A 21,716-nucleotide genomic window follows, 5' to 3' on the forward strand; every position below is an offset into this window, starting at 1 on the left:
GAACCACATTGGCCCTCTTCCAGTCCTCTGGCACCACACCAGAGCACCATGAGTGCTCATAAAGCCGTGCCAGGGGTCCCGCAATGACCTCAGCCAATTCCCTCAGCACTCTGGGGTGGAGATTGTCCGGACCGGCTGATTTGAATACATCCAGTCCCTCCAGAAGTTCCCCGACTAGATCCTCCCTGACCCTTGGCCAAGATGTGCCTCCCCTGGGGCCTACAGGGGGCCCAGGGGTTGGGGTGGCTGTTCCGGTTCCTGCTCAGGAAAATGGAGGCAAAGAAATCATTAAATAGGTTAGCTTTCTTGTCTGGTGTGATGACCAAATTTCCTAGTTACCTGGTACCTCCTTTTTGCCCCCTATGTATTTAAAAAAGGACTTCTTGTTGTCCTTGATCCAGGTCGCTAGTCCCAGTCCCATCTCCGCCTTGGCCTTCCTGACTGCCCCCTGCATCCCCAAGCAACCGCAGTATAGTCCTCCCTGGTGATGCCCCCTCCCTGCCATTGGAGGGGGCATCCTTTTTAGCTAGGAGACATTCCCGGATGCTTTTGGTGAGCCATGGGGGCTTGTGTGCCCACCTGCTCCCTTTGATCCATGTTGGATTACCTTCCTTTGGGCTTGGAGGATCATCTCCTTAAGGAGCGACCGCTCTTCTTGGACACCTGGCTCCCCTCCCCTCTGGGACCTCAGTGCTTCCCCGACTATTCTTCTTAACTCGTTGAAGTCTGCCCGAGGTGATGGAGTTTACACCAGCCTGGCTGGTTCCTGCAGGTGGTATTTGCTTTTGTACTGCTAACTCCTGCACCAGATAGGTCTGGAAGGGGTGGCCTTTGCTTGCCAGTAGAGAGAAGCTGTTTGGGTGGGAAGTGTTTGGCTTGCAAGGGGGCAGCAGGGTACCTGAAGGTGCAAAGGCCTCCAGTCCTTTGGGCTAAGTCTGGTATCTCAAACTCCTTGATTGGCTTTCTAAGGTGCTCCCAGCCTTTGCATTGTTGGGGTGAGGGGTGGAGGGATGTTGCACTGGCTTGAGCACTGTTCAGTCTGTATCACATCTTGCTCTGAAAGATGCTGGGGTGAGAGCCTGGAGGGTTGTGTCTGTGTGTGTCACCCAGTGTCACTGGGAAGAAGGAGATATGATTATGGGTTCTCAACCCCATGACAAAGGACTCCCTAGTGGATGGGAAAGTGTCTCATTTTTGCATTTGCTCCTCCTCCCCTTTGCCGCCTCCCTCCGACTTAGGATGCTGAAGGGAGAGTGAACTGGATATGACCAGAGGTTTTTTTCCATTGTTCCTCTCTCACTTGCAGCCTCCACCATTTAAGGTCTAGGAAATTCTGATTCAGAGGCCGCATCCCTAACTCCCAACTCAATGGCTATTGTTGCCCCTTTCCTCTAAGAATTTGTCCAGTTCCTTTTTTAATTTGGCCTTGTCCCTGCCAAGTTCCAAATAATTCTAATAGCAAATGATCCCTTCCTCAGCTGTGGCAAGTGATCCCTTCCTTTCGGCTCCAGGGTTGCACGTCCTTCACTCACCTGCCCTGGCAAAGTGCTCTAGGTTGGCGTGAGGAGGCTGGTATTTATAGGCCTCCTGAGCTGGGAGGGGCACAGGTGTGAAAGTGGGTGTTTGGTAAGTGGCAGGGAAAGGACTGGCCATGGAGGGCTTTATTATTGGGGAGGGGCAGTAGGGAGAAGCAGCGAGGGTTATAAAACAGAGACTCTTGATCTGGGGTAAGGAGCCCCCATATGCAGGCATGCTCTACCTGCACCCTTGCCTTGTCTCCCCTGCACATGGAGTCCCTGATCCTCCTGGCTCTTCCCTCAAGGTCCTGCCTTGCAGGTGCGGGAGTATAACTTCAGCAGTAAGAACGCCTTGGGTTTCCCTGCCCAAGAGCTTGGCTGTCCTGTGAGGCAGCTCCTGGAGCTCTCTTTTTCCTGTCTTTGAGAGCTCAGAGCTGATGCAAAGAGGTTGATAGGCACTGTGGGAAAAAGTTCTCCAGGGCCCAGGGTGGGCACCCATCAGTAGTCAGGAAAGGGGGCGCTGCCTGGGCAGAAGACATCGCCTTTGGTACACTGTAGCAATAGCAGATAGGCCTGTCCCTGCAGAGGGGAGCTGAAAGCTGTGTGTGGGGAATAAGCTGTGTGCAGCGCTGTTGCTAAAGCCTTGGGATGGCTCCTGTGGCTTAGGGCTTGCCAAGGCTGAGGGGCTGCAGCAGCTCTTCTGTGCAACAGGCCTATTGTGAGGGTGACTCACTCTGCACAGACCATGGGACAGGAGTGGATGAGAGTAATGTCCCTGCCAGTCTGTCCAGCCATGCACCCTCATGCAGGGTCTGATTCTCGGTGTCCGGAGATCAGGGTTGTGTGTGGTACTCCTGAAGTGCTGGGAGGGGTCACTGGTGCTAGAAGTTGTCTGGCCCCCTGCTCAGAGTGAGCACGAAAACAGCTCAAAAGGCCTCTCTGGCAGATGCTGACAATCGGATGTTTGGCATCATGAGAAGGCAGAGATGACATGGGTTTCTTGGGTCTGGATCCAGTCCCCTGCTGTAATGGGCACCGCATCATAGGGCATTTATACACATGCTCCCGGGGGGAGGGGCACTTTAATTAGAGTGGCTCCAAGAGCCGCTCTAATTACAGCTCCCAGAGCATCTTGGGTATCAGCATCCCCACACTGAAAAATGGCAGTAGGGTGCTTTAAGTAAAGTTTGTTGAATGAGCTTAGTTAAAGTGCCCATGCCGCCATTTTTCAGCACAGGGACGCTGATACATGAGACAATGGAGTCTCCTGGAGTGTGGTAATTACCATGCTCCAGTAGGCTCGATTAATTGAGTCTGCTCTGACACGCTGTAATTACAGCGCTTTCAATTTTCTCTCTCCTGTGCCACCTCCGTAGCTGTGCTTCCAGGCAATACAGGGTCCTGCCTGGTACCTTGCCATGTGTGTGTTTGGAGAGGTGGGGCTGGGCTCACCTCCCCTGGGTGCCAGGTAGGGCTGTGGCTCCTGCCCGCTGTGTTGGGGGCAGCTTTCCCTGGAGCTACTGGCTGGTGTATTTGGCATTTGCCTGTACTGTCTTTGGCAGGTGACACTGCTAGGTAGACTGGCTTCTGCATCTGAATAGCTCCCAATGGAGGGAACAAACTTCTTTGTCTAATTAGCATTGGCACCACTGTGAGGATGTGCTCCTGAGGCAGCTGGATAGTGCCTAAAAGTGCTGAGTGATGTCGGACAGGGCTGAGTAAGGGCAGACTGGTGGGTGGAGTGATTTGGCACCAGAGTGGGCATTGCAAGTAGTCATGACTTAACCAGGGAATTTTGGCCAAGGTGAAGGTGACAAGAAGTGGAATGTCTGCTGTAGTGTTTGAAAAGGGTAGAGATGGCAGGGCCATCTACCCTTCCAGCAGGATTACCAGGCAACAGATCCTGTGTCCCCATATGCTATGCAGAATAACAGTCCTCTCTCTCTCTGGGAGATTTTTAGTCCATCTCCCCTTGAGGCACCTGGGCAGAACTGGCCAGCCTGGTCTGTCCTGTAGCTAGTGCCCTGCTCATCAGACCAAGAGCTGGCCCCAAAGTAGTTTCTTCTCCCATGAAAAGATTTCAAGATTTTTTGAAAGTTTTACCTGTCCCATGTCAGGGCCAAAGAGCTGGAAAATGCTTGTGAGTCAGCAGTTTAACAAAATAATCCATCTAGTGCTCTCAACATTTTTAATTTTGATTTTTCACTTTTTACATTTTGTTTAATATCTTCTTACTCTAAATTAACGTCCAGCTCAAGATAAGTCCTTTTCTTTGAACTGAGAAAGGGAATTTGTCAGTTGAAACCTCATTTCAACGTTTTTCTTAGTTCAAAACTTTTTCTAATACTTTTTTCCAACTGAGAGGTGTCAGTTTTGATGAACTGGCATGTTTTTGATGAAAAACATGTGGTCAAATATTCCCCGACTTGCTCAGCCCCGCACTGGAAGGGTGGTTCCTCATTCAGATTGTCGTCAGCGCCACCCTCCAGCCCTGTCCCCTGGTTTCTGTGTATGACTTAGGGTGTTTCTAGTTAGTATTCTGGGGAGCACGTGCAAAACTGGGTGCTGGGCCATGGAGCCAGGCAAGAATGGAGCTGAGAAGCAACAAGCTGCTTGTGTTTCTGTCCTATGAGTTTAACCCATTCATGTTGTAGGGACTTAGAGCAGTTGTTCCTATGATCTCTCCTCTTTCCTGCCCCCCCACTGTGGCTTGCACAGAGGAGAGAAGCTCATGGTTGGTTTGTTTGTTTTTTCCAGAGGGGATTGTTGTGCCCCGGCCTGCTGATCTCTGGATGTGTGTCCCTGGGATCTTGGGGGCTGGCAGTAAGCTCTGGGCTGAGAGGAGGACAAGGCTTGAAAACTACTTACCCACCTTCCTGGGTGTGGACTGGCAGGCTCAGCAGGATTGCCAGTCATAGGGAGGTTTGAATGAAGTGTCTGTCCCTGAGCCGGGGTGGAGGGCAGGCAGTGTGGTCACATGTGCAGACTGGCAGTGCCAGGCCTGGCCTTGCCCAGAGCTGTCCCAGGCTGCATTTGATTGAAGACTAACACATCTCCCGTTAGTTCTGCTGCTCAGAGCTTTGTAGGCACTGAAGGATTGGAGAGAATTTAGGTCCTGCTTGGATGCAAAGAGCTATGCCTGGCAGCAGCCCAAAAAATGCAAGGGAAGGGGGTAGACTTTCTCCCTGTCATCACAGCAAACAGGAGACCAGGGTAAGGGTTCGAGTTGCAGCCCCTTTTCCTCAGTGACCATCATGCTGTCCCAAGCTGATGGAAAAAGACGGTCTTTCCTTTCTTTACATCTGCTGAGGTGGGGTGACCTGTCCTAACCAGAGACTGATATGAGCCCCCCAGCCATATATACAGCAAGGCCCAGGACCAGCACCATGGGATTCCTGCATCTTGCTTTCCACCGGGCAGTTGGCTTAGCCAGTGGTTCCATCTTTGCTTCTGATGCCTGGAGGAAAAACCATGGAGTAAGCTGGGGGGGGGAGGGAAGATGGGAGAGCAAAGGCAGGCAATGTGGGACAGGGAGGCAAGTGCAGAGGCTGGAGCTAAGACAGGAGAGAAAATCTGAGGGGAACAGGGGTTTTAGGTGGCAGAAAGCCCCACCTCCACCTGGGCAGGGCCAACAGCAGGCTCCTCCTGTTTATGGGTGGCCTTTGCAGAGAGGGGTCCGCCACTGTAGATGCCAAGTCACTTTTCTAAGAGGTGAAGGAGACTCAGGCTGTGTCTTCCCAGCCCCTCCCATCCCTGCTGCCACTCTTGTCCCTGCCTGGCCCATTGCCAGCCCTGGCACGTGCAGTCTGCCCTGTGAGAGGCTGCAGTGCTGCAGGGAGGGAGGCACCGGGGGTGGCTATTAATTTAACTCAATTACTCTGCGGGTTCTGTCCTGCCCAGCTATGCTGCTGGCTTAGCTTGTGCTGTCTCACTCCCCTGTGCCCTCGGCCCTTGCTCCCCTTGGAAACACTCTCACTCTTGGCAAGTCTTCCTGCAAGCCCTAGCCCAGCGGGTGCTGCGAGCCAGCACTGCTCTGGCCTCTGTTGGCACTGGATTTGGACCCAGGCCTATACCTTTGTTCCGGGAGAGGACAACCCTCAGACTGACCACAACACCAGGCAGTTGATAATAGGCGAGTTTATTGATACAGAACAATATCAGAAAAGCAACAATGCAAACAATCAAGGGATTCTATATCTACCAGTCCTAGGGCCCTCATCACGTCAAAGTACATCTGGTCAGGATGCAGGCTCCACTCCGAGGCTTTCTCTTAGGTGTCAGCAGTCTGGAGGTGAGATGCTGAGGCTTACAGCCCCCCTCTAGTGGGGTGCATGAGACAGGCTGTTGGTATGTGTCCTCTGTCCATGGCCATCTTGGGGACCTTTCCTGGGGGATGGGGACCCCTCTTGAGGAAGAGGAAGAGGAGGAATAGGGAGGGACAGCAAGGAACAGGAAGGGATGGGACAAAGGGAGGGACAGCAAGGAAGGACAGGGAGGGACCCTTTGTTACTGTCAAGTCTCTGCTTTTGGATTCTCCTTCCCTCTTGATGACTCTTCATCCGTGGCTATCCCTGGTTGGTTGTGTCTCTGTGGTCACATGTCCACGTAGCCCTCTGGGCCTAATTTCATAGTTTCATAGTTGGTAGGGTCGGAAGGGACCTGAGCAGATCATCAAGTCCAACCCCCTGCCATGGGCAGGAAAGGATGCTGGGGTCAAATGACCCCAGCTAGGTGGCTGTCTAGCCTTTGAAGACCCCCAGGGTAGGGGCAAGCACCACTTCCCTTGGAAGTTGGTTCCGGCTCCTAACCACCCTGACTGTGAAGTAATGCCTCCTGATGTCTAGCATGAATCTACTCTCAGTCAATTTATGGCCGTTATTCCTTGTTACTCCCGGTAGTGCTCGGGGAAACAGGGACTCTCCCATTGCCTGCTGGTCCCCCTTGGCAAGTAAGGTGGATGGTGGCCAAGTCATGAGAGCTATGCCTGGGGTGGGGGCTATCACTTAAGCATTTTGTCCTGACATCAGTGGCTTCCTCAGCAACTCCCCGTTATGTATGCTGCTCCCAAGCCCTTTTGGGACATGGGGTTGTGTGGGGTCACATCTTCCCCTTGGGTGGACATGTTCTGAGAATCCCAGCTTTGTGGAATAATCCACTTCCCATTTTTGCCCTCTCTGCTCACACCTTATTAGAGACATCCCTTGTTGGTCCCACAGTGCCTAGAGAGAGGTTGCGAGGGAGCCTTTGTGCCCACAAGATGGGGGCTGTGTAGCAGGGTGGGAAGGGATCTCCTCCCAACACCCTGTGCCTTCCTTATCTCCTCTTCCTCATGCTGGGCAGCAGGGGGTGTCCCCCCCCATTCTCATCTGTCTTAGGTTGGTGTCCTCATTAAGATTTAACGAGAACAAATGAGCTGGCACTGAGTAAAGCTTTTGGCACACTGCCTGGGCATGTGCTGCATCATGGCATCATGTGGCTGGGCTCTTGGAGCTTGGCTTCCTGCATGCAGTGCTGGAGACGCCTCTCCTTTTCTCCCCTGTTGTGGGTGATGTCAGTGAAGGGTGCAGCTGGCCCCTTATGCCTCTTTGCCTGGTCAAGTGGCTTTGGCCTACATCCACCTCTGCACGGCCTTAATACTGTGGTCTCTGTGGCCCTGAGCAGTTGGGGGTAGATAAAGAGTGCCTCTTGTAAGTGCTTCATAGTGTAAATTACTTTCCAGCCTGGTCAGGCTGCAACTCCAGTGCTCAGAAAGAAGGAATCCCCTGGATAGAGGTTACCTGCAGCCCCTGCTGAGCCCCCTGCTGCCTATGCATGGAGGTGGGGTTTCATTATTGGCCTAGAGGGATTCCTGTTCCCTTCTCCTGAGCTGTGCCAGCTGTAACTCTGAGCAACTGGGCAGACAAGCCATTCGTGAATCACAGTGTTTGTCCTATAGCGGTATCCCATGACTGCATCATAGCTGTGGAACCCTGCCGCAGTCGCACTGCACCCAGGGAGGGGGTTTTGTATTCGGTTCCTTGCAGGCCACTGCTTACTCTGTCAGCAAAGCAATTCAGTAACTGAGTCCACTACAGCTGGGAGTTGCTTCCAGGTTCACTCTTGCTGAGCTCAGCAGCTCAGGATCCCTCTGCAGAAGAGACACAGCTGATGTCAGAAATTCCTGTTCCAGTCTGCAATGTTGCCTTGTGCTGTGGTGTCTGAAAATACCTGTTAGGCAGGTGCATGCCATGGGCTACTCTGCTGAGTTACTGAGCTCATAAAACCTCTTGGGCCAAATCCCTTGGGGGAGAGATGTAATTCAGAAGGTCCCAGCTAAGCCCCAGGGAAAGCTGGGATGTGACATGGTACATCCTTGCTGGGAAGACCTCCACTCACTGATGCAGGGAGCAGCCAGTGTGCTGCCCTGGCTCAGGTTCATACTCAGTGGGAGAAGCTCAGCTTGAAAGGGCTAGATCTCAGTAATCTGGCGTGGACTTGGACACAAGAAACCAGCTGGATGGAGGGAGTGATGGGGCAACCAGTGATGAAATGAGCTTTGATAATTACAGACTGCACAGGGCTTTGAGGGCAGTCACCAGCCATTTACAGGTTGCAAATAGCCTCCAGTTGGGGTGTGGGATGATGGTGAGACAAGTAGAGGAAGAGGTAAAATTCAGCTGGATAGCATGGGCTGAAGAGCAAAGTATAGTAGGATCATACTGGAATATTCCCCCCACTCCTCCCAGAGTGGGGAAGCCTTGCTCCTGGTATAGCAGGGCTGGACAGAACTCTGGTGCACACAGGAAGGAACAATCCAGCAGTGGTCTCTTGTGGGTGGGTGCACCAACTTGGAGGTTCCCATGCTGCCTTTTGGAGAGAATTGAAGGGTTGCTCAGGCATTTGGGGCTGGCAGCTCTGCTTCTGGCTGGGGAAGCCTCTCGCAGTATGTTGTAAATTGGTGGTACTCAACCTTATGTCCTCACAGGCTGAATGAGTGGTGTGGAGTTGGTCTGCAGGATGAATCCCATAGACAATGCCATGTCATTTGGCTTATTTTGGGACCCATGGGGAGCCCTATAATGGCAGTGGGAGAGGTGGCAGCTTTAATTGCTGTGGCTTTCAGAGCTGCAGCAGTTCATGCAGTCACCACCAAACTTCTGCATCCATGGGGAGCTCTCCAGGCTGAATGGCACTGCCCCACAGGCTTTATTTCATCCCCAGGAGAGAGGTTGATAAGAGGCCTAGACAGGTCTGTTCAGGGCAAATATGTTTGCTATGCCTACTGTCACCTGAAGGTGGCACCCTTGGCAAGGCATCTTCTCTTAGCCATCTCATTCCTGCAGAGCCACTAATTAGGCAGCCTGCAGTTGTTGCTAGGTTTGGAGTCCCACTGGCTAATTAACTGGGCTGCATCTTGTGCGTCTCTGCCATTTGCTCTAATTGTCACCTCTGCACGATCCCAAAGTGACCCTGCTAACTGTGGCAGTCACACTGAGGAGCAGCCCCTGCAGGAAGGGGACTTCTCTGAACCTGCTGAGCAGTGCTGGGATCCGGTTCAGTGTCCTGCCTTGTTGAGAAGGCCTCTGCATGCAGCCAGCAGCTAGTTCCTGGGAGGTGAAGGTCAGTGTGCTTTCACAAGTGGTAAAAGGGCTAATCTACTCCCACGTCTTCTCCGCATTATTGACAGTTGGGAAGTCGGCAGACTGCAGGGTTGATAGCTCCTCTGAAGATGATTTTAGAGGCCTTAGTGCTTGTTTTCCCTGTGGTTGTGAGACTATGCTCCAGGGTGACATGTAGCAGGCTGTTTGGGCAATGGCCCCTGCTCCCCTTTTTGTGGGCCCTGTACTGAGGGACACATGCCAGCTTCAGTAACTTCATGCCCCCCTGAAAATGGGGCTCCCATCTGTGAGGAGAAGGGACTCAGCTTCTCCTAGGAACTGGGGAGAGAGCCGGGGATGGTGACACCCTAGCCCTGTAGACAGCCAGGAGGACGCTGCTGCTGCTCTAACCTGACTTTGCTTTAAAAGCAGCAGCAAACAGGAAAGGAGCCTGGTAGGGAGGAGGCTTTTCCTTTTCTTCCGAGATGACGAAGTTGTTCCTGGCTGTGGAGCTATTCTGCTTGGGCCTTTCCCTGCTGGAAAGATAGGTGGCAAGGCTAAAGAAGCCAAGGTTGGGGTGGAAAGTGCCACTGTCACTAGGCTCCTGATGTGGGTGCTGCCCCTCCTGGATGAGCTGCAGCTCCGCCCTGTGCCCTGCCCTGGCAGGGCAGCCCCAGCCCCACTGCTTCCCTCAGTGTGGGGTCTTGATCAGCCCCTTCCCTTCCCCCTATGCGTCCATCACAATAGACTTACCAGCTGCATGCAGCTCTCCATGCTGCTGGGCTGTGCTCTTCACCGCTGTCTATGTGCTGTGCTGCAGCTGCATGCATGCATGGGCCACTTATTGTCCACATTATCAGTCACGTCAGGCTGATTTCCAATACAGACAATTGTCATTACTGGTGCCGGTCTGATACTAGACTGATGTATCAGTGCACCTCTAGATATACATGCTGATTTTCCCTCAGTGGCTCACTGTGGCTTACAATAAAAGACAAAATAACTTTAAAAAACAAGTGAAATATTGAAGACGATACACAAGGTATATAACAAAAACTCCCCAAGTAATACTCCAGCTTAATCTTGCTTGCTAAATGACTGTCCAGATGAAAAAAAGTGTTACATTGCTTTTGGAACAGTGATTCACAACCAGGGTGTCGCAACATCCTGGGTGCCTTGAGATCTTTTTAAGGGTGCCATGGGGCATTAACACGATTCACAAAATAAACCCAGAGATTTCAAACAGGAATTTGTCAGAATGTAATTACTACTACTTGTTGTGGTCTCTGAGTTCTGTGCAACAGAAGAGCGCTATCATTTTTTTATAGTAAAAAAATGAGTGAAAACTAAGAGCTGGCATTGTCCAAGGGTTGTCTTAGTCTAACAAGGGTGCCCTGAGTCTAAAAAGGTTGAAAATCACAATTCTGGAAGCTGTCCAGGCTCAGGCCCTGGTGAGCCACAAAGGGGAAGGGCTTCCAGAACAGGGGCTACTACTGAGAAGGAAGTCCTGCTTGTTTTCACCAAGTGAACTTAGCGCACCGGTGGAACTTGCAGGAGGTTGCTCTTGGCTGACATTACGGTTTGAGCTGGAACATCAGGGAGAAGGCAGTCCCTTAGTTATCTAGGATCCAGACATTTTGCTGTTGCTGCTGCTTGTATTATAGTGGTGTCTACCTGTCCCAGCTGTGATCTGGCTCCTCTGTGCAGATGCATGGTGAGAAACAGTCCCAGTCCTGATGAAATCTCCTTCCAAAGAGATGAGAGAGAAAAAGGGTTGTAAGGACAGCATTTACCCAAGATCATGCAGTAAGTCAGAGCACAGAGACAAGTCTCTGGGCCTCCTGACTCCTATACAGCAGATAGGCCTGACTCCTTCTCTAGTGTATTATTTCCTAGACCACATTGTCTCTCTGCCTGTAAACCCCTCTGTCATGTGGATGTAAAACCACCTGCCTGCCTCCAGGGAGAGAAGGGAAGTTTGTTTAATGGTTGGAGAAGCATTATGAAAATGTCAAGCAGTCTATGAATGGCTGCTCTGTAAGACTTCCTTTCAGTCTGGGTTCCCACCTGTGTCCCTGCAGTTATCTTTAGCCCCTCCATCCTATGTCAGGTCTAAGGGCCAAGTGCTTGGACCATCCTCTTGGCCTTTGTGGTCTGGGGGCAGTTACAGGGCTCATTCAGCTGTGCTTGCCTCCTTGCCCTCCCTACTTCCTGCTCTTGCTGCTGCCCATGACTTTGCATGACCCAGGTCAGCTCCCTGTCAATGTCAGCTCCTTGGCAAAAGGCTCAACAGAATTGAATTAAAAGTAAATTGATTCTCAGAAACAGCCCCAGCCCAGGACTGCCAGCTGGCACCAAAAAGGACGTCAGTGAAATCCAAACAAGGAGGCTCCTACAGCAGCTGCCCCTTGCTGACTTCCTGTGCACAGCCCCTTGCAACCTAATGGCTGGGGTAGGAAAACGGGAAGGTTGTGTCACTAGCTGAGTGTCCCAGGGTCTGGGCTTTCAAGTGCCCCACCAAGGGTAGGGGTGGAGGCGCTTTGTTTTTTTGCTTCTTTCTCATTGTTAAAGTGCCTGAATGGCTCTTATGAAGACAAGAGGGGTTTTCCACTTGCATTTCAGGATACAAATATAGGTCTTTGTCTAGTAGATTACAAATGTAGCTCTTTGATTGGGGAGCTGGTGAGATAGTTGCATCCCAAGAGACCAGATTGGATGCTGAAGGATTGATTGCCTGATTTCCCAGTCCCACTTGGATACACTAGTTTTTTTTTAATGCCAAACTCTAGTGTGTCCTGAACCTGTGAGAGGAAGTTCTCATAACGGTTCTGCCTTTACAGGGAGCAGAGGATCCATGCGCACTGCAGGGCTGAGAGTGATTTTTGTGCTGTGGCATGACACACTTCTGGAAGCTATTGGGTCTGATCCCTGCTTGTGGGCAAGAGGAAGGGCCTGGTGCACAGAGAAGCAATGGCCGGGCTTTTCCTGCTCCTCTGTTCATTTGGAGAAATCTTCTTGGTAGTGTCAGAAGAAAAGTCCTTCCTTGGCCACCAGATAATGCACCGAAGCCAAGTTCTTGGCAGGCCCAGACCAGCTGCAAAAGTGGGAGATGACAGGGTTGGTAATCACTGAGACTCTCTTGGCTGCCTGCTGGATGCTGCTTGTGTCATTGTGCTCAGCTCCATGCCATTATGTGCTCTTACCTCTCTGGTGCCTACCAAGAATGGGGCCTCTTGGATAGATGTGGTGGTGGATTTGTCTCTCAGAGTTAGTCTAGGCTTTGGAGTCTAGACTCCTTAGCTGCGTTCTAAGTGCTGTGAATTCACTGTGTTATTTTGGGCAAGTCCTTCTGTGCCCATGCCTTGTTTTCCCTTGACAGTAAATCAGGACTAGTGCTAAATTTCTGTCCCATGAGACAGCTGCAAGCCTTTGTGGGCGTGTGAAGTAATTTGAAATCTTTGCAGGGAAAAAGTTATTAAGAAAAAGTCTCAACAGTAGCGGCTTGCAAAGATTCCTATGTTGATCCTGCCATGGCTGCCTAGGTAGAAAGCTAGTACCATTGGCCCCTTGCTCATGGGGCTCTGGACCCTGCAGGTGTGTGGGCCTTGCCAGGGTGAGGGAAGCTGGGGCACAGCCTGGTAGGAGCTCATCTGTTCCTAAGGGAAGGCAAGGGAAACCTGCATGCTTTCCAAACCGTGGAACCAAACAACATAGATTTAGGGCCAGATACTAGAGCAAGCAGGGGAGAGATGGGTTGATTTGGGACCTGGCAGAGCATTCGCAAGGTTCCCTGCCCTCCCTTGTTCCTCAAAGCAGTGTCAGCAGTGGTGGGGTCCCCTCCCCTCCCTTCAGGAGGGACAACGTGGGTTTGACTCACTGCTCTGGAACAGCAGGAACTGTGGTGATGTCAGGCCTCGAGCAGGGGAAGTGTGGGTGGAGACTGCAGGCCCTTCTCAGCAGCCCGGGGAGTTCTGCCTGCCCGAGCACAGAGCACAGGAAGAGCGAGCGGAGCCAGCCACGGCACAGGCAGCCCTGCACAGTCTGACCCCTCATGAGAGGGGGCACAGCAGCAACCACGTACTGGCACCACAGCCCCAGAATGAACAGCAAGTACAAAGGTACCGTGACTTCCTTTGAGTCCTCTTTGTGTGGTGCCAAGCTTCACCACCATACACTCCCCATGCCACCCCCCAGATTTCTCCTTGCTTTCTCTGATGTGATTATTCATAGCACCCAGGGGGAGCAAGAACCAGTGGGGCATGGGCCCAGTTTGACTCTCCTGGTGGCTGAGTTGAGGAATAGGGAGCAGGGGTAACAGGCTCGTGGCAGAGACCACAGGGACGGGTGCCAGGGGAACAACCTTCATAGCCGAGGCAGTGGTTTGGGCATCAGGATGAGTGGGATACACTTTGCAGCTTTATTTTTCTCCCAGCCCTGGCCTGAAGAGATGTCTGTCCTCCTCTCCTTAGTCTAGGGTGGCAGCTCCCCTCATACTTCAGTCAAGTTCCATCAGCACTGGTGTGGGCAAGGGAGTCTGTCTAGCTCCATCAGTGACTCAGGATGAGCCTGAGACTTGGGCCCTGGCATGGGCAAGGCAGAACAGGAGGTCATGTCCTTCACTGTCTGGCCTGCCTCCTGCACAATTTGGTTGCATGCTGTTGATTCAGACAGCCAGAGGTTTGAAATATGCATAGAGATCTGGACAGTCCAGAGGAGGAGAGCTCTTCTGTGGTGCAGGAGCCCTGGCTTCTATTTCTAGTTCTGCCACTGACTCCTTGCGTGTCTTGGGCAAGACCCTTCCTCAGCTGTGCCTCAGCCTCCCCTCTGAGACCTGGGGCAAACAACCCCCTCGCTCATGGGGCTTGGGAGGTTCTGTGCAGCATCTGCAAGATGCCTTGAGCCTCACAGAGCGGAGACGGGCAAGGTGGCTGCTGCAATGATAGTGTGTAAACACGACTGCGGGTAAGCAGTATCCAGGAAGTGGCTGTGGGCGTTCTCTCTAGTTTCACAGATGAGTGTGGGGCTTCAGGGTGGGACTTGGTCAGATGCTGGAGCAAGGCAGTGGGGACCCCACTGCAGCCAGAACCTGAGCGTGGCTTAGCCCCCATGCTCTGCCCAGGCTGCTGCACCGCTTTGCAGTGGAAAACCACATGGGCAGTGTCAGACCCCTGAGGCAAAGCCTGTTACATGCTCCAGAGCCGTGGGCTTTTGTTGATCTCAGTCCTGCTGTTGCCTGGGTCCCCTTTCTCTCAAGAGTTGTTATGTCGCAGTGTATTGTCCCACTTGTCTAGTACACCTGGGATATGCGGTCCCCAAGTTATCCCTGGCCCTGAGGGGGCACCTCGCTCTTGTCCTCCTTACCCTGCTGGGTCTCTGCTCTGGCTCTGAGTCCCTGTGTCCGCTGGGCTGTTGTCAATCCCAGAGTCCTGTGTTTTGGGAAGGGTCCCTGGAGCCTGCAGCACATGGTGCTGGCTGTCCCAAATACTCCAGGTGTGCTGTGGTGCCTCAAGCTCTCTGGTGTGGCACTTTCTGTGACTTCAATGTTGATGCTTTACTCCGTGAGTCAGTGCCAGGCTGGTTTCCTCCTGTCGCACTCCTACGGTTTTACCATTTAAATTGCTATTTACAAATAATGAGATCCTTGAAATAAGCAGTGGCAGAAGCAGCCTGGGAGCTGGAGCAGGTGACACTGAAGTGCCCATTGCAGCTGGTAGGAGTTTTTAAACATGTGTTGGGCATGGGGGTGGGGTTAGTAACCTGTTGTTCAGGGGGACAGTTTCTTCCTCATCAGTGCGACTAGCAGAGCTATGGAGCACAGGGGGTAGAAGCAATGTGCAACCTTGGCTTCACGGTGTAGCCAGCAAATAGCTGTCCGTTCACCCAGCACATAATGGTTAGGACTGACAATCCTGACAATCTGAGAGCAACAGTTGCTAAGCCTTGGTGTAGGATAGTAGTCTCCAACCTTTTGAAGTAGGAGATCACCTTTGGCATTTAAAAGCAACCCAAGATCTACTGTGTGCCACCACCACACCACTCCCCATCATCCTGACCCCTGCCAAGCAACTAAGTCTGTGGGAGGGGTAGGGGGAGGCAGAAGGAGAAAAAATTATTTGAGAGCGCACCTCCCCAGCAGGTTAATCCCATCCAGCCGGGGTCCCACTCAGCTTACCCCTGCTCCTGCCTCTGCAGCACTGTCCCTTACTGCAGGGGTCTTGATCTAGCCCCTGCCCCTTCCCTCCCCCACAGACTGACCTGCTGGGCTGGGGTGCGTGTGTGAACACATGCGGGCACTCAGCCCCCGCACCTCAACCTCAGATCAACTCCAAAAAGCTCCAAGATCTATCGGTGAATCGAGATCCACTGGTTGGTGACCACTAGTGTAGGGCCGTGGAGGGGCAGAGCACTTGGCAGCTTTGTCAGATGTGGAACTGGAGATGAGGTATAAAGCTGTGCATGTGCAGAAATGGTGTGAGGATGTGGTATTAAGCATAATCTGTGGGGGGAAACCCAGCAGGTTTTAGGGGCCTTGTCCAGCAGATCACTGAGCATTCTTCATCCAGTGCTTCTGAGGAACTCTGCAATGGACTAGGTCTCGTCTTGGGAGAGCGCTAAGTCCAGGGGAGGAGGGGTGAGACTGGGCTAGCCTTTCAGGCAGGTGTCTTGGCGGGAGGCAAGCTGCGTGGTGCCGTGTAGGTGCCGCGCAGGGGTGCGGGCACATTCGATCCTGCTCCCTTGCCTTGGAGAGCAGCAAGCTGAGAGCTCGTGGGGGGTTGCGTAACGGGAGCTATTCCTGGTGCCACTCTTCCGGAGCCCCTGGCACGTGCTCAGGAATGCTCAGGGAGGGGACAAGCCGGGCTGGTTTCAGGTCAGCACAATGGCAGTTTCTCACCCTGAGTCAGGCTTTGGAGCCCAATCTCTAGGATCAGCTCTCTTCCACCTTTCTTGCAGCCAGTATGGGTCTGGTTGCAGGGTGGGCAGGACTCAGGTGAGCTGGTCTGGACTGGCCTGTTGGAAAAGCCCTTCCTTTAGTTTAGGAGCTGAGAGTGAGGATGCAAGTGGGGAGGGGATGTTTTGTGCATATTTGTCTCCCTCCCATTTCCATGTGTGTGCATTTGTGTCCAGCAAAGTAGAGTGGGGCATGTTGCAGAGGGGGTGTCTCCTCTTTGTGCCCTGATGGGTGGGTTCCTCCTAGGTAGCAGAGCTGCCTCCAGGCTGGGGTTGGTGCCGGCTCTGTGCCCTGGGAGGCACATGCCTGGGGGGAAGGGTCACCAGTCACCTGTGTTTGCATGTGTATGCTGCTTACTGCTTTTCTCCAAACTATGCTATGGGGATGCAAACACAAACAGCATTGCCATGGCAACCATGGTCACAGTCTAATGCTCAGGAACACTCCGAAAAAAGTTACTACTTGGCTGTAGTACTTGGCTGACCCAGTCTTCTGGAAACCCCTGCCTCACTGGGGCAGCCACTTTGTCACCCTCCCCAGCCCTTCCCCAGCAAGAGCTGTGCTCCCCCATTGCTGCCCTCCTGGCCTTCCCAGGATGGGATCAGGGTGTCTTGGTCATAAGTCACTGTGAGTTAGGAGCAGCATTGGGGGTTGTGGTTAGGAGTTTGTGGGGAGGAGAATCACAGAGTGGAACGTAAGGGCCTTGATGCAGGAGGCCTTACCTGAGCAGGGTTGTGTCTGTGCAGTACTCCAGTGCTGGTGCCCAAGCAGAGCTGATCGGGTAGTGGGGTGCCAGTGGGATGCTGGTGTGTCTGTGTTTGTGTGTGTTGTTTGCAAAGCTCCGGTTGCTGCGCAGCACTGTGTGTGAAGGCCCAGTCCTCTCCACCCTTCCTTGGGGATGCTCAGGGGCTTAACCAAACACTTCCTCCAATTCTTCACATTTGTAGCTCCTTCCTTTTCCTGCCACCTTTCCAGTCCAGAGCCCTGAGTGAGGAACCGGCCAGTCTCCCAGGGTTCACAAGGATGAGGGCCTCTGCCTGCCTCTCGGATCAAGGACTCTCAGGACTCCCTGTCTGTACCATCTCTCACTAGGGTGCAAGATCTTTCCCTGCTGTCATTACTTCCATGGTGTTGAGGTCACAAGCACGTGCCTGTGATGTTGCTTCCAATACCTGGCAGGGTACAGTGGGTTTGATGAGGGCAAGCATGTCACTCAGCTGCTTTAGAACGGCATTACAGATGTAATCCTTGCCCAGGAGCTTTCTCTGGGGGGAGAGAGCACAGGTGAAGCCAGTTCCCAAGAGTTATGGCCCTGGGATAGCACTGTGCATTGGGCCCCTACCTGCTGAGAAACCACCATCCCACCCAGTCACCTGCCTAAATCTCTGGTAAAAGAAGCCCATGGTCTGAGTGAACTCAGCTAGCTGGAGATACTGCTGACATCTCTGCCTCAACAAAACTTTCCTCCTTCCCCCAGCTTGTGGCAGAGTGAGGGGTAGCTAGTTTCCATGCAGGGTATTGAGACAGTGGGAGGTCTCTGGGTGGGTCACTGCCATGCCCCCTGTGATTATGCAGCCCTGGGTTCTCAGCTCCTCCATTTTGACCTGAGCTGCCTAGACGGGGGAGCAAAACGAGATCAGCTCTGTTCCCTGGGCAAGTCCAGCAAACATCCTGCACGCTTTGCAGTGGTTACTGGATATTTTCTCCCCAGGGCTGCTCAGAGAATGGAGGGGGCTTAGGGTGTATGTCCATGCCTAAACTGTGGGCTCAGCTGACATCAGTGCAGCTACACAAACAAGGATGCAAAGCCTCAGGCAGTGCAAAAGCGCTGGTGCCAAGAGTCCTAGGGCCTAGGATTTAAGGACTCTTTTCCTGCAAATATTTGTCTTGGAATAAGGAGGGACGAAGGCAGAAGATGAGGCAGGAAGAGCACAGTGTCTCCGTAAGGTCGTCAAAAGGAGCCTGGTGCAGCAAATGTCGAGCACAGAGGTCCAGGGTGCCAGCATAGCACTCTTCCTCCCAACAGGTTGCGCTTACTCACCAGTGCAGGAATCTTTGATGGGGCTGTAGCTCAGGTGCTCTGTCAGTGAGGACAAGCTCTACTCCTTTATTCAGGATGTTTGTGGCCTGCTGGGGGGAGCTCACAATCTGCTTTCTCTAGGCCCTGCTGGAGGGTTGTCAGCAGCAACTGAGAAGAGGTTGAATGTGTGGGCCGATGCTTTGTGCGATGACACAATACAAAGTTACCCTGGTTTAGGGGGTTGTGTCCCTCTGTCTGAAGGAACAGCAAGGCAGATTTCCCTACCTCCCTTTCACTGCTGCCCCCCACCCCTCAGTCCTTCCCCAGTGTCAGCCTTGTGGGGCTGTTGACCACATCCCCTCCCCTACTGCTGCTACTCTGACCTCCCCCTCCCCAGTGGGAGTATTGGAGGGCCCTGGGCATGAATTGGCATGGATGAGGTGATATGGGGGGGCTAAACCTGAATGTGGTTTGGTGGTATTGATCTTGGGCCTACCCACAAAGCTTTTAGAAAAATCTCTCAGAAGCAGGATTTGCCTTAGTTCAAAGGTTCAATCTGCTTGTGGTTCCTGAGTCCTCCCCTGTGCTGTTGACAAACACAGCAGCAGCTGCCTGGGACTCTTGAAGCAGAAACTGGTTGAGACTAATCCAGCTGGTTTCACTCTCCGCCCCAGTGCAAAAAATAAATTGAGAGTCAGCATTCTTCCTCTCGTTGTCATCTGTGGGGGAGGCTCATGGTGACGGACTCAGAAGGGGGAGGCCTTCAGTTGTTCCTTAGCCCAGGGGCAGGGGGTGCAGAGGGTCCAGCAGTAGCTTATAAAGGGGGTACATGCCCCTGGGGCTCTGCCTCAGGTGCATCACTGGAGGACATGGGGGATCATTGATTTCTTGCCCTTGATGCTATACAGCCAACAGGCAGGGAGACTGTGGTCTAGTGGTTAGAGTGAGGGGCAGGAAGAGGGTGAAGTGGGCCTCCTGGTTTCTGTTCCTCGTGCTGAAGCCTTTTCCACGTAGCTTGGAAAAGCAGCCACTGATTTGGGGGAAGGAGGGGGTAGAAAGGTAATGGTGTGAGGCATCTTGGGGCCAGTAGCAAGAATGCTTGCGAATCTCCTGTTGGGAACTAAAATGTGGAACTACTGTGACTGTAAAGCAAGGCAAACTGGGCCTGGCTTCCCCTTCTGTAGATCAGCCCCCCAGAGGGCTGGGGGGTCAGAGCAACGCAGACAGTGTTTAGGTGGGTGATGCAAAAATGAAAAGTGTGATGTCACACATACTGTCAGCCTCCAGTTCTTGCTGGAACTGGTTGGGGTGGAGAGGTTCTGCCTATTAAGCTCCTGACCTCCTCACAGAGGGGTCTGATGGGGAGAGCCAGGTGTCTGGGCTTTCCCAGTCAGCTGTTGATAACTGGAAAATCCAAAGCTTAGGTTGTTTTGCTAGGTCTTACATTGTTCTTCTTCTGGTGCTTTCTGTCAGAAGATATCCCCAACCGCTTTGCATGGAGTTCAGTAGCATTATCTCCATTTCACTGATGAGGAAGCTGAGGCATTGGGTCACCCTGCAGACCTATGGCAGAGCTGGGCATTTAACTTGGGTCTCTGTAGCCTATTGCTGTATCCAGTAGGACACATTGATCACCTCCCAGATCTGCTTCAGCCTCCCCAAGAGGGATGCTGACCCCTGTATAGGGCATGAAGCTTTTCAAAGCGCCGGCATCCTGGATGAGCACCAAGGCCAGCCTGTGCTACATGTCCTGTTACCACCCTCCTGCTGCTGCTGCTCCGTTCTCTGCTTAGACTGTCTGGGAGGACTTGGAGGTTGTGGGTCTCAGTGTGCTTATGCCTAGGACAGGGCAAGAAGAGGCTTCTTTGATCAGTGCCTCCCTGGCTGTGGTAAGGCCTCATGGGAGCTTTTGGGTGCCACCAGCTGTGTCCACCCTGCCAGGAGCACCTACTTGCCATCCCCACCCTCCCCCATCTCCCCACTGTGGTACCAGTCAGTGCTTATCTCTGTAATGTCAGGAATGTGAGTGCTGGACCTCTCCCACCCTCCTGAGCCAGAGACCAGTCCTGGAGGAGTGAACAGGGCACAGGGAGATCCCTGTTCTCTGGGTGTCTTGGTGCTTGAGCCCTGGATTATGCCTGCATCCACCTGGAGCGGTGCCTTGCTGTGCTGTTACAAGGGGCACCCCCTTTGGAGTGTGCTGACTTTGGGGTGTGACCTCCAGCTCTGTGCTGCTGATTCCTGTGTGTGCTGATGCAGGTAGTACTCTGGTCAACTTGTGGGTGCCAGAGGATCCCTTGGACTCGCTGCACTGAGGGCCCTGGGCTCCGCTCATTCAGAGAAGGTAGGTGGGGGGTCAGAGGACCCTTGTGCCCAGCCCAGTGCTCAGGACCTTCAGGAGCTGTGGCTGTCCTGAGGATAAGCTTTGTGCTTGGGAGATCAGGAAGAGGGACTTGTAGTCCCTAGTGGTCCCCCTTTGATTATGGGAGCCTCAGGTTATCTCTGAGGGGGCCCACATGCACAGCCCCCTCTTTGGGTTCATGGTGCTTAGTATCTCAACCAGCAATTCCCTACCTTCACAGGGAGGTTTGAATTCCCACCCTCAGCACCTCCCCCATCCGGTTGGGGTTGCTGAAGGATATCTGGATTCTTCCTCCTGGGAGCAGGGAAATGGGGCTTCCCTTTGGGCCCCTGCTTGGGGCAGGGCTGCCAGGCAGTGGAGAACGGTCTGGTGCAAAGTGCAGTGCCAACGGTTTGGTGCCAGGGATTCTAGGGAGAGCGACAGCTCCAGGGGCCAGGGAGAGAGACTGGGAGAAAATGGCCACAGCTCCAGTGCAGATCTCTGAGGCAACACCTGGTTGTTGCACTTGCTGGGTGGGGCAGAGAGTACCATGGGGGGGAGAAGGATGGGGGTGGGAGGCAGCTGGCACAGAATGGAGGGGGGCAGTGCTGAGTGCCCTGTAGTATGGCAGCAAATGGAAACTCGTTGCTGACCCTCAGGTACCTTGACTGGCCTGCAACTGCCTGTGCCATAAGGGCTTCTGGTGCTGCCCAGGCCCTTTCTGCCCTTGTTTTGGGCTAGGATCTCTGCCATGAACTCACGGGTAAATCCTTGCCAGAGCTCGGTGGGAGTGCCCCTCCTCTGTGGTGGAAGGCAAAGCGCCAGCAGAGTGAAGCTTTGGTGGTGTATCCTGGTGCTGAAAGGATGCAGTGCTCCCTCATGTGCTCTGGCCGGCAGAGGCAGGGGCACAGTTGTTCCTGCACCTGATGAGCACTGTCCTGCTAAGACGCTGACTAACTTAACACTTTGGGCTGCCAAAAGCATATCCCAGCTGCAGCCAGTTTGGAGCTGTCTGATTGTTGGGGACTAGCAGCTGCTGTCATTATGCTGCTCGCAGCACAGTCCTGCCTGTGCGCAGTCACAGTGACTTCTCCTCATCACATCCATCACTGGCAGCTCTGCTTCCCTGTCCCCCAGCAACCCACTGCATCCGCCTCCTGCTTCTGGTCCTATGCAGAGCCAGTCAACTCCATGGGACTGCCCTAGTATGTTCATACCCAGCACATATGGGACCTTCAAGTGCAGCCATCATCAGTGGAACAAAGTCCTTGCTGGGCTTCTTCCATGGGTGAGCTTGTTGGGGTGCTCTAGT

General features: G+C 53.2%; 1 protein-coding gene across 9 annotated transcripts in view; it reads left to right on the forward strand.

Annotated features, from left to right (window-relative positions):
• FAM65A (family with sequence similarity 65 member A) overlaps positions 1-21,716 on the forward strand; it is a 131,024-nt gene that overhangs the window by 69,444 nt on the left and 39,864 nt on the right. Inside the window, exon 1 of one of the 9 annotated variants that reach the window (XM_019535553.1) lies at positions 13,088-13,212. The exons of 4 other annotated variants lie outside the window; for them this stretch is intronic. In XM_019535553.1, coding sequence (XP_019391098.1) covers positions 13,146-13,212 — 67 coding nt within the window. In that variant the 5' untranslated portion in view covers positions 13,088-13,145. Of the gene's footprint in view, positions 1-13,087; positions 13,213-20,169; positions 20,408-21,716 lie in introns of those variants that run through there. 4 more of the 9 variants (XM_019535554.1, XM_019535558.1, XM_019535551.1 and 1 more) reach the window with 4 other exon arrangements.

The sequence above is a fragment of the Crocodylus porosus genome, unplaced genomic scaffold, assembly GCF_001723895.1.
Source record: "Crocodylus porosus isolate Cpor-Errol unplaced genomic scaffold, CroPor_comp1, whole genome shotgun sequence".
In the NCBI taxonomy this organism is placed as follows: Eukaryota; Metazoa; Chordata; order Crocodylia; family Crocodylidae; genus Crocodylus; species Crocodylus porosus.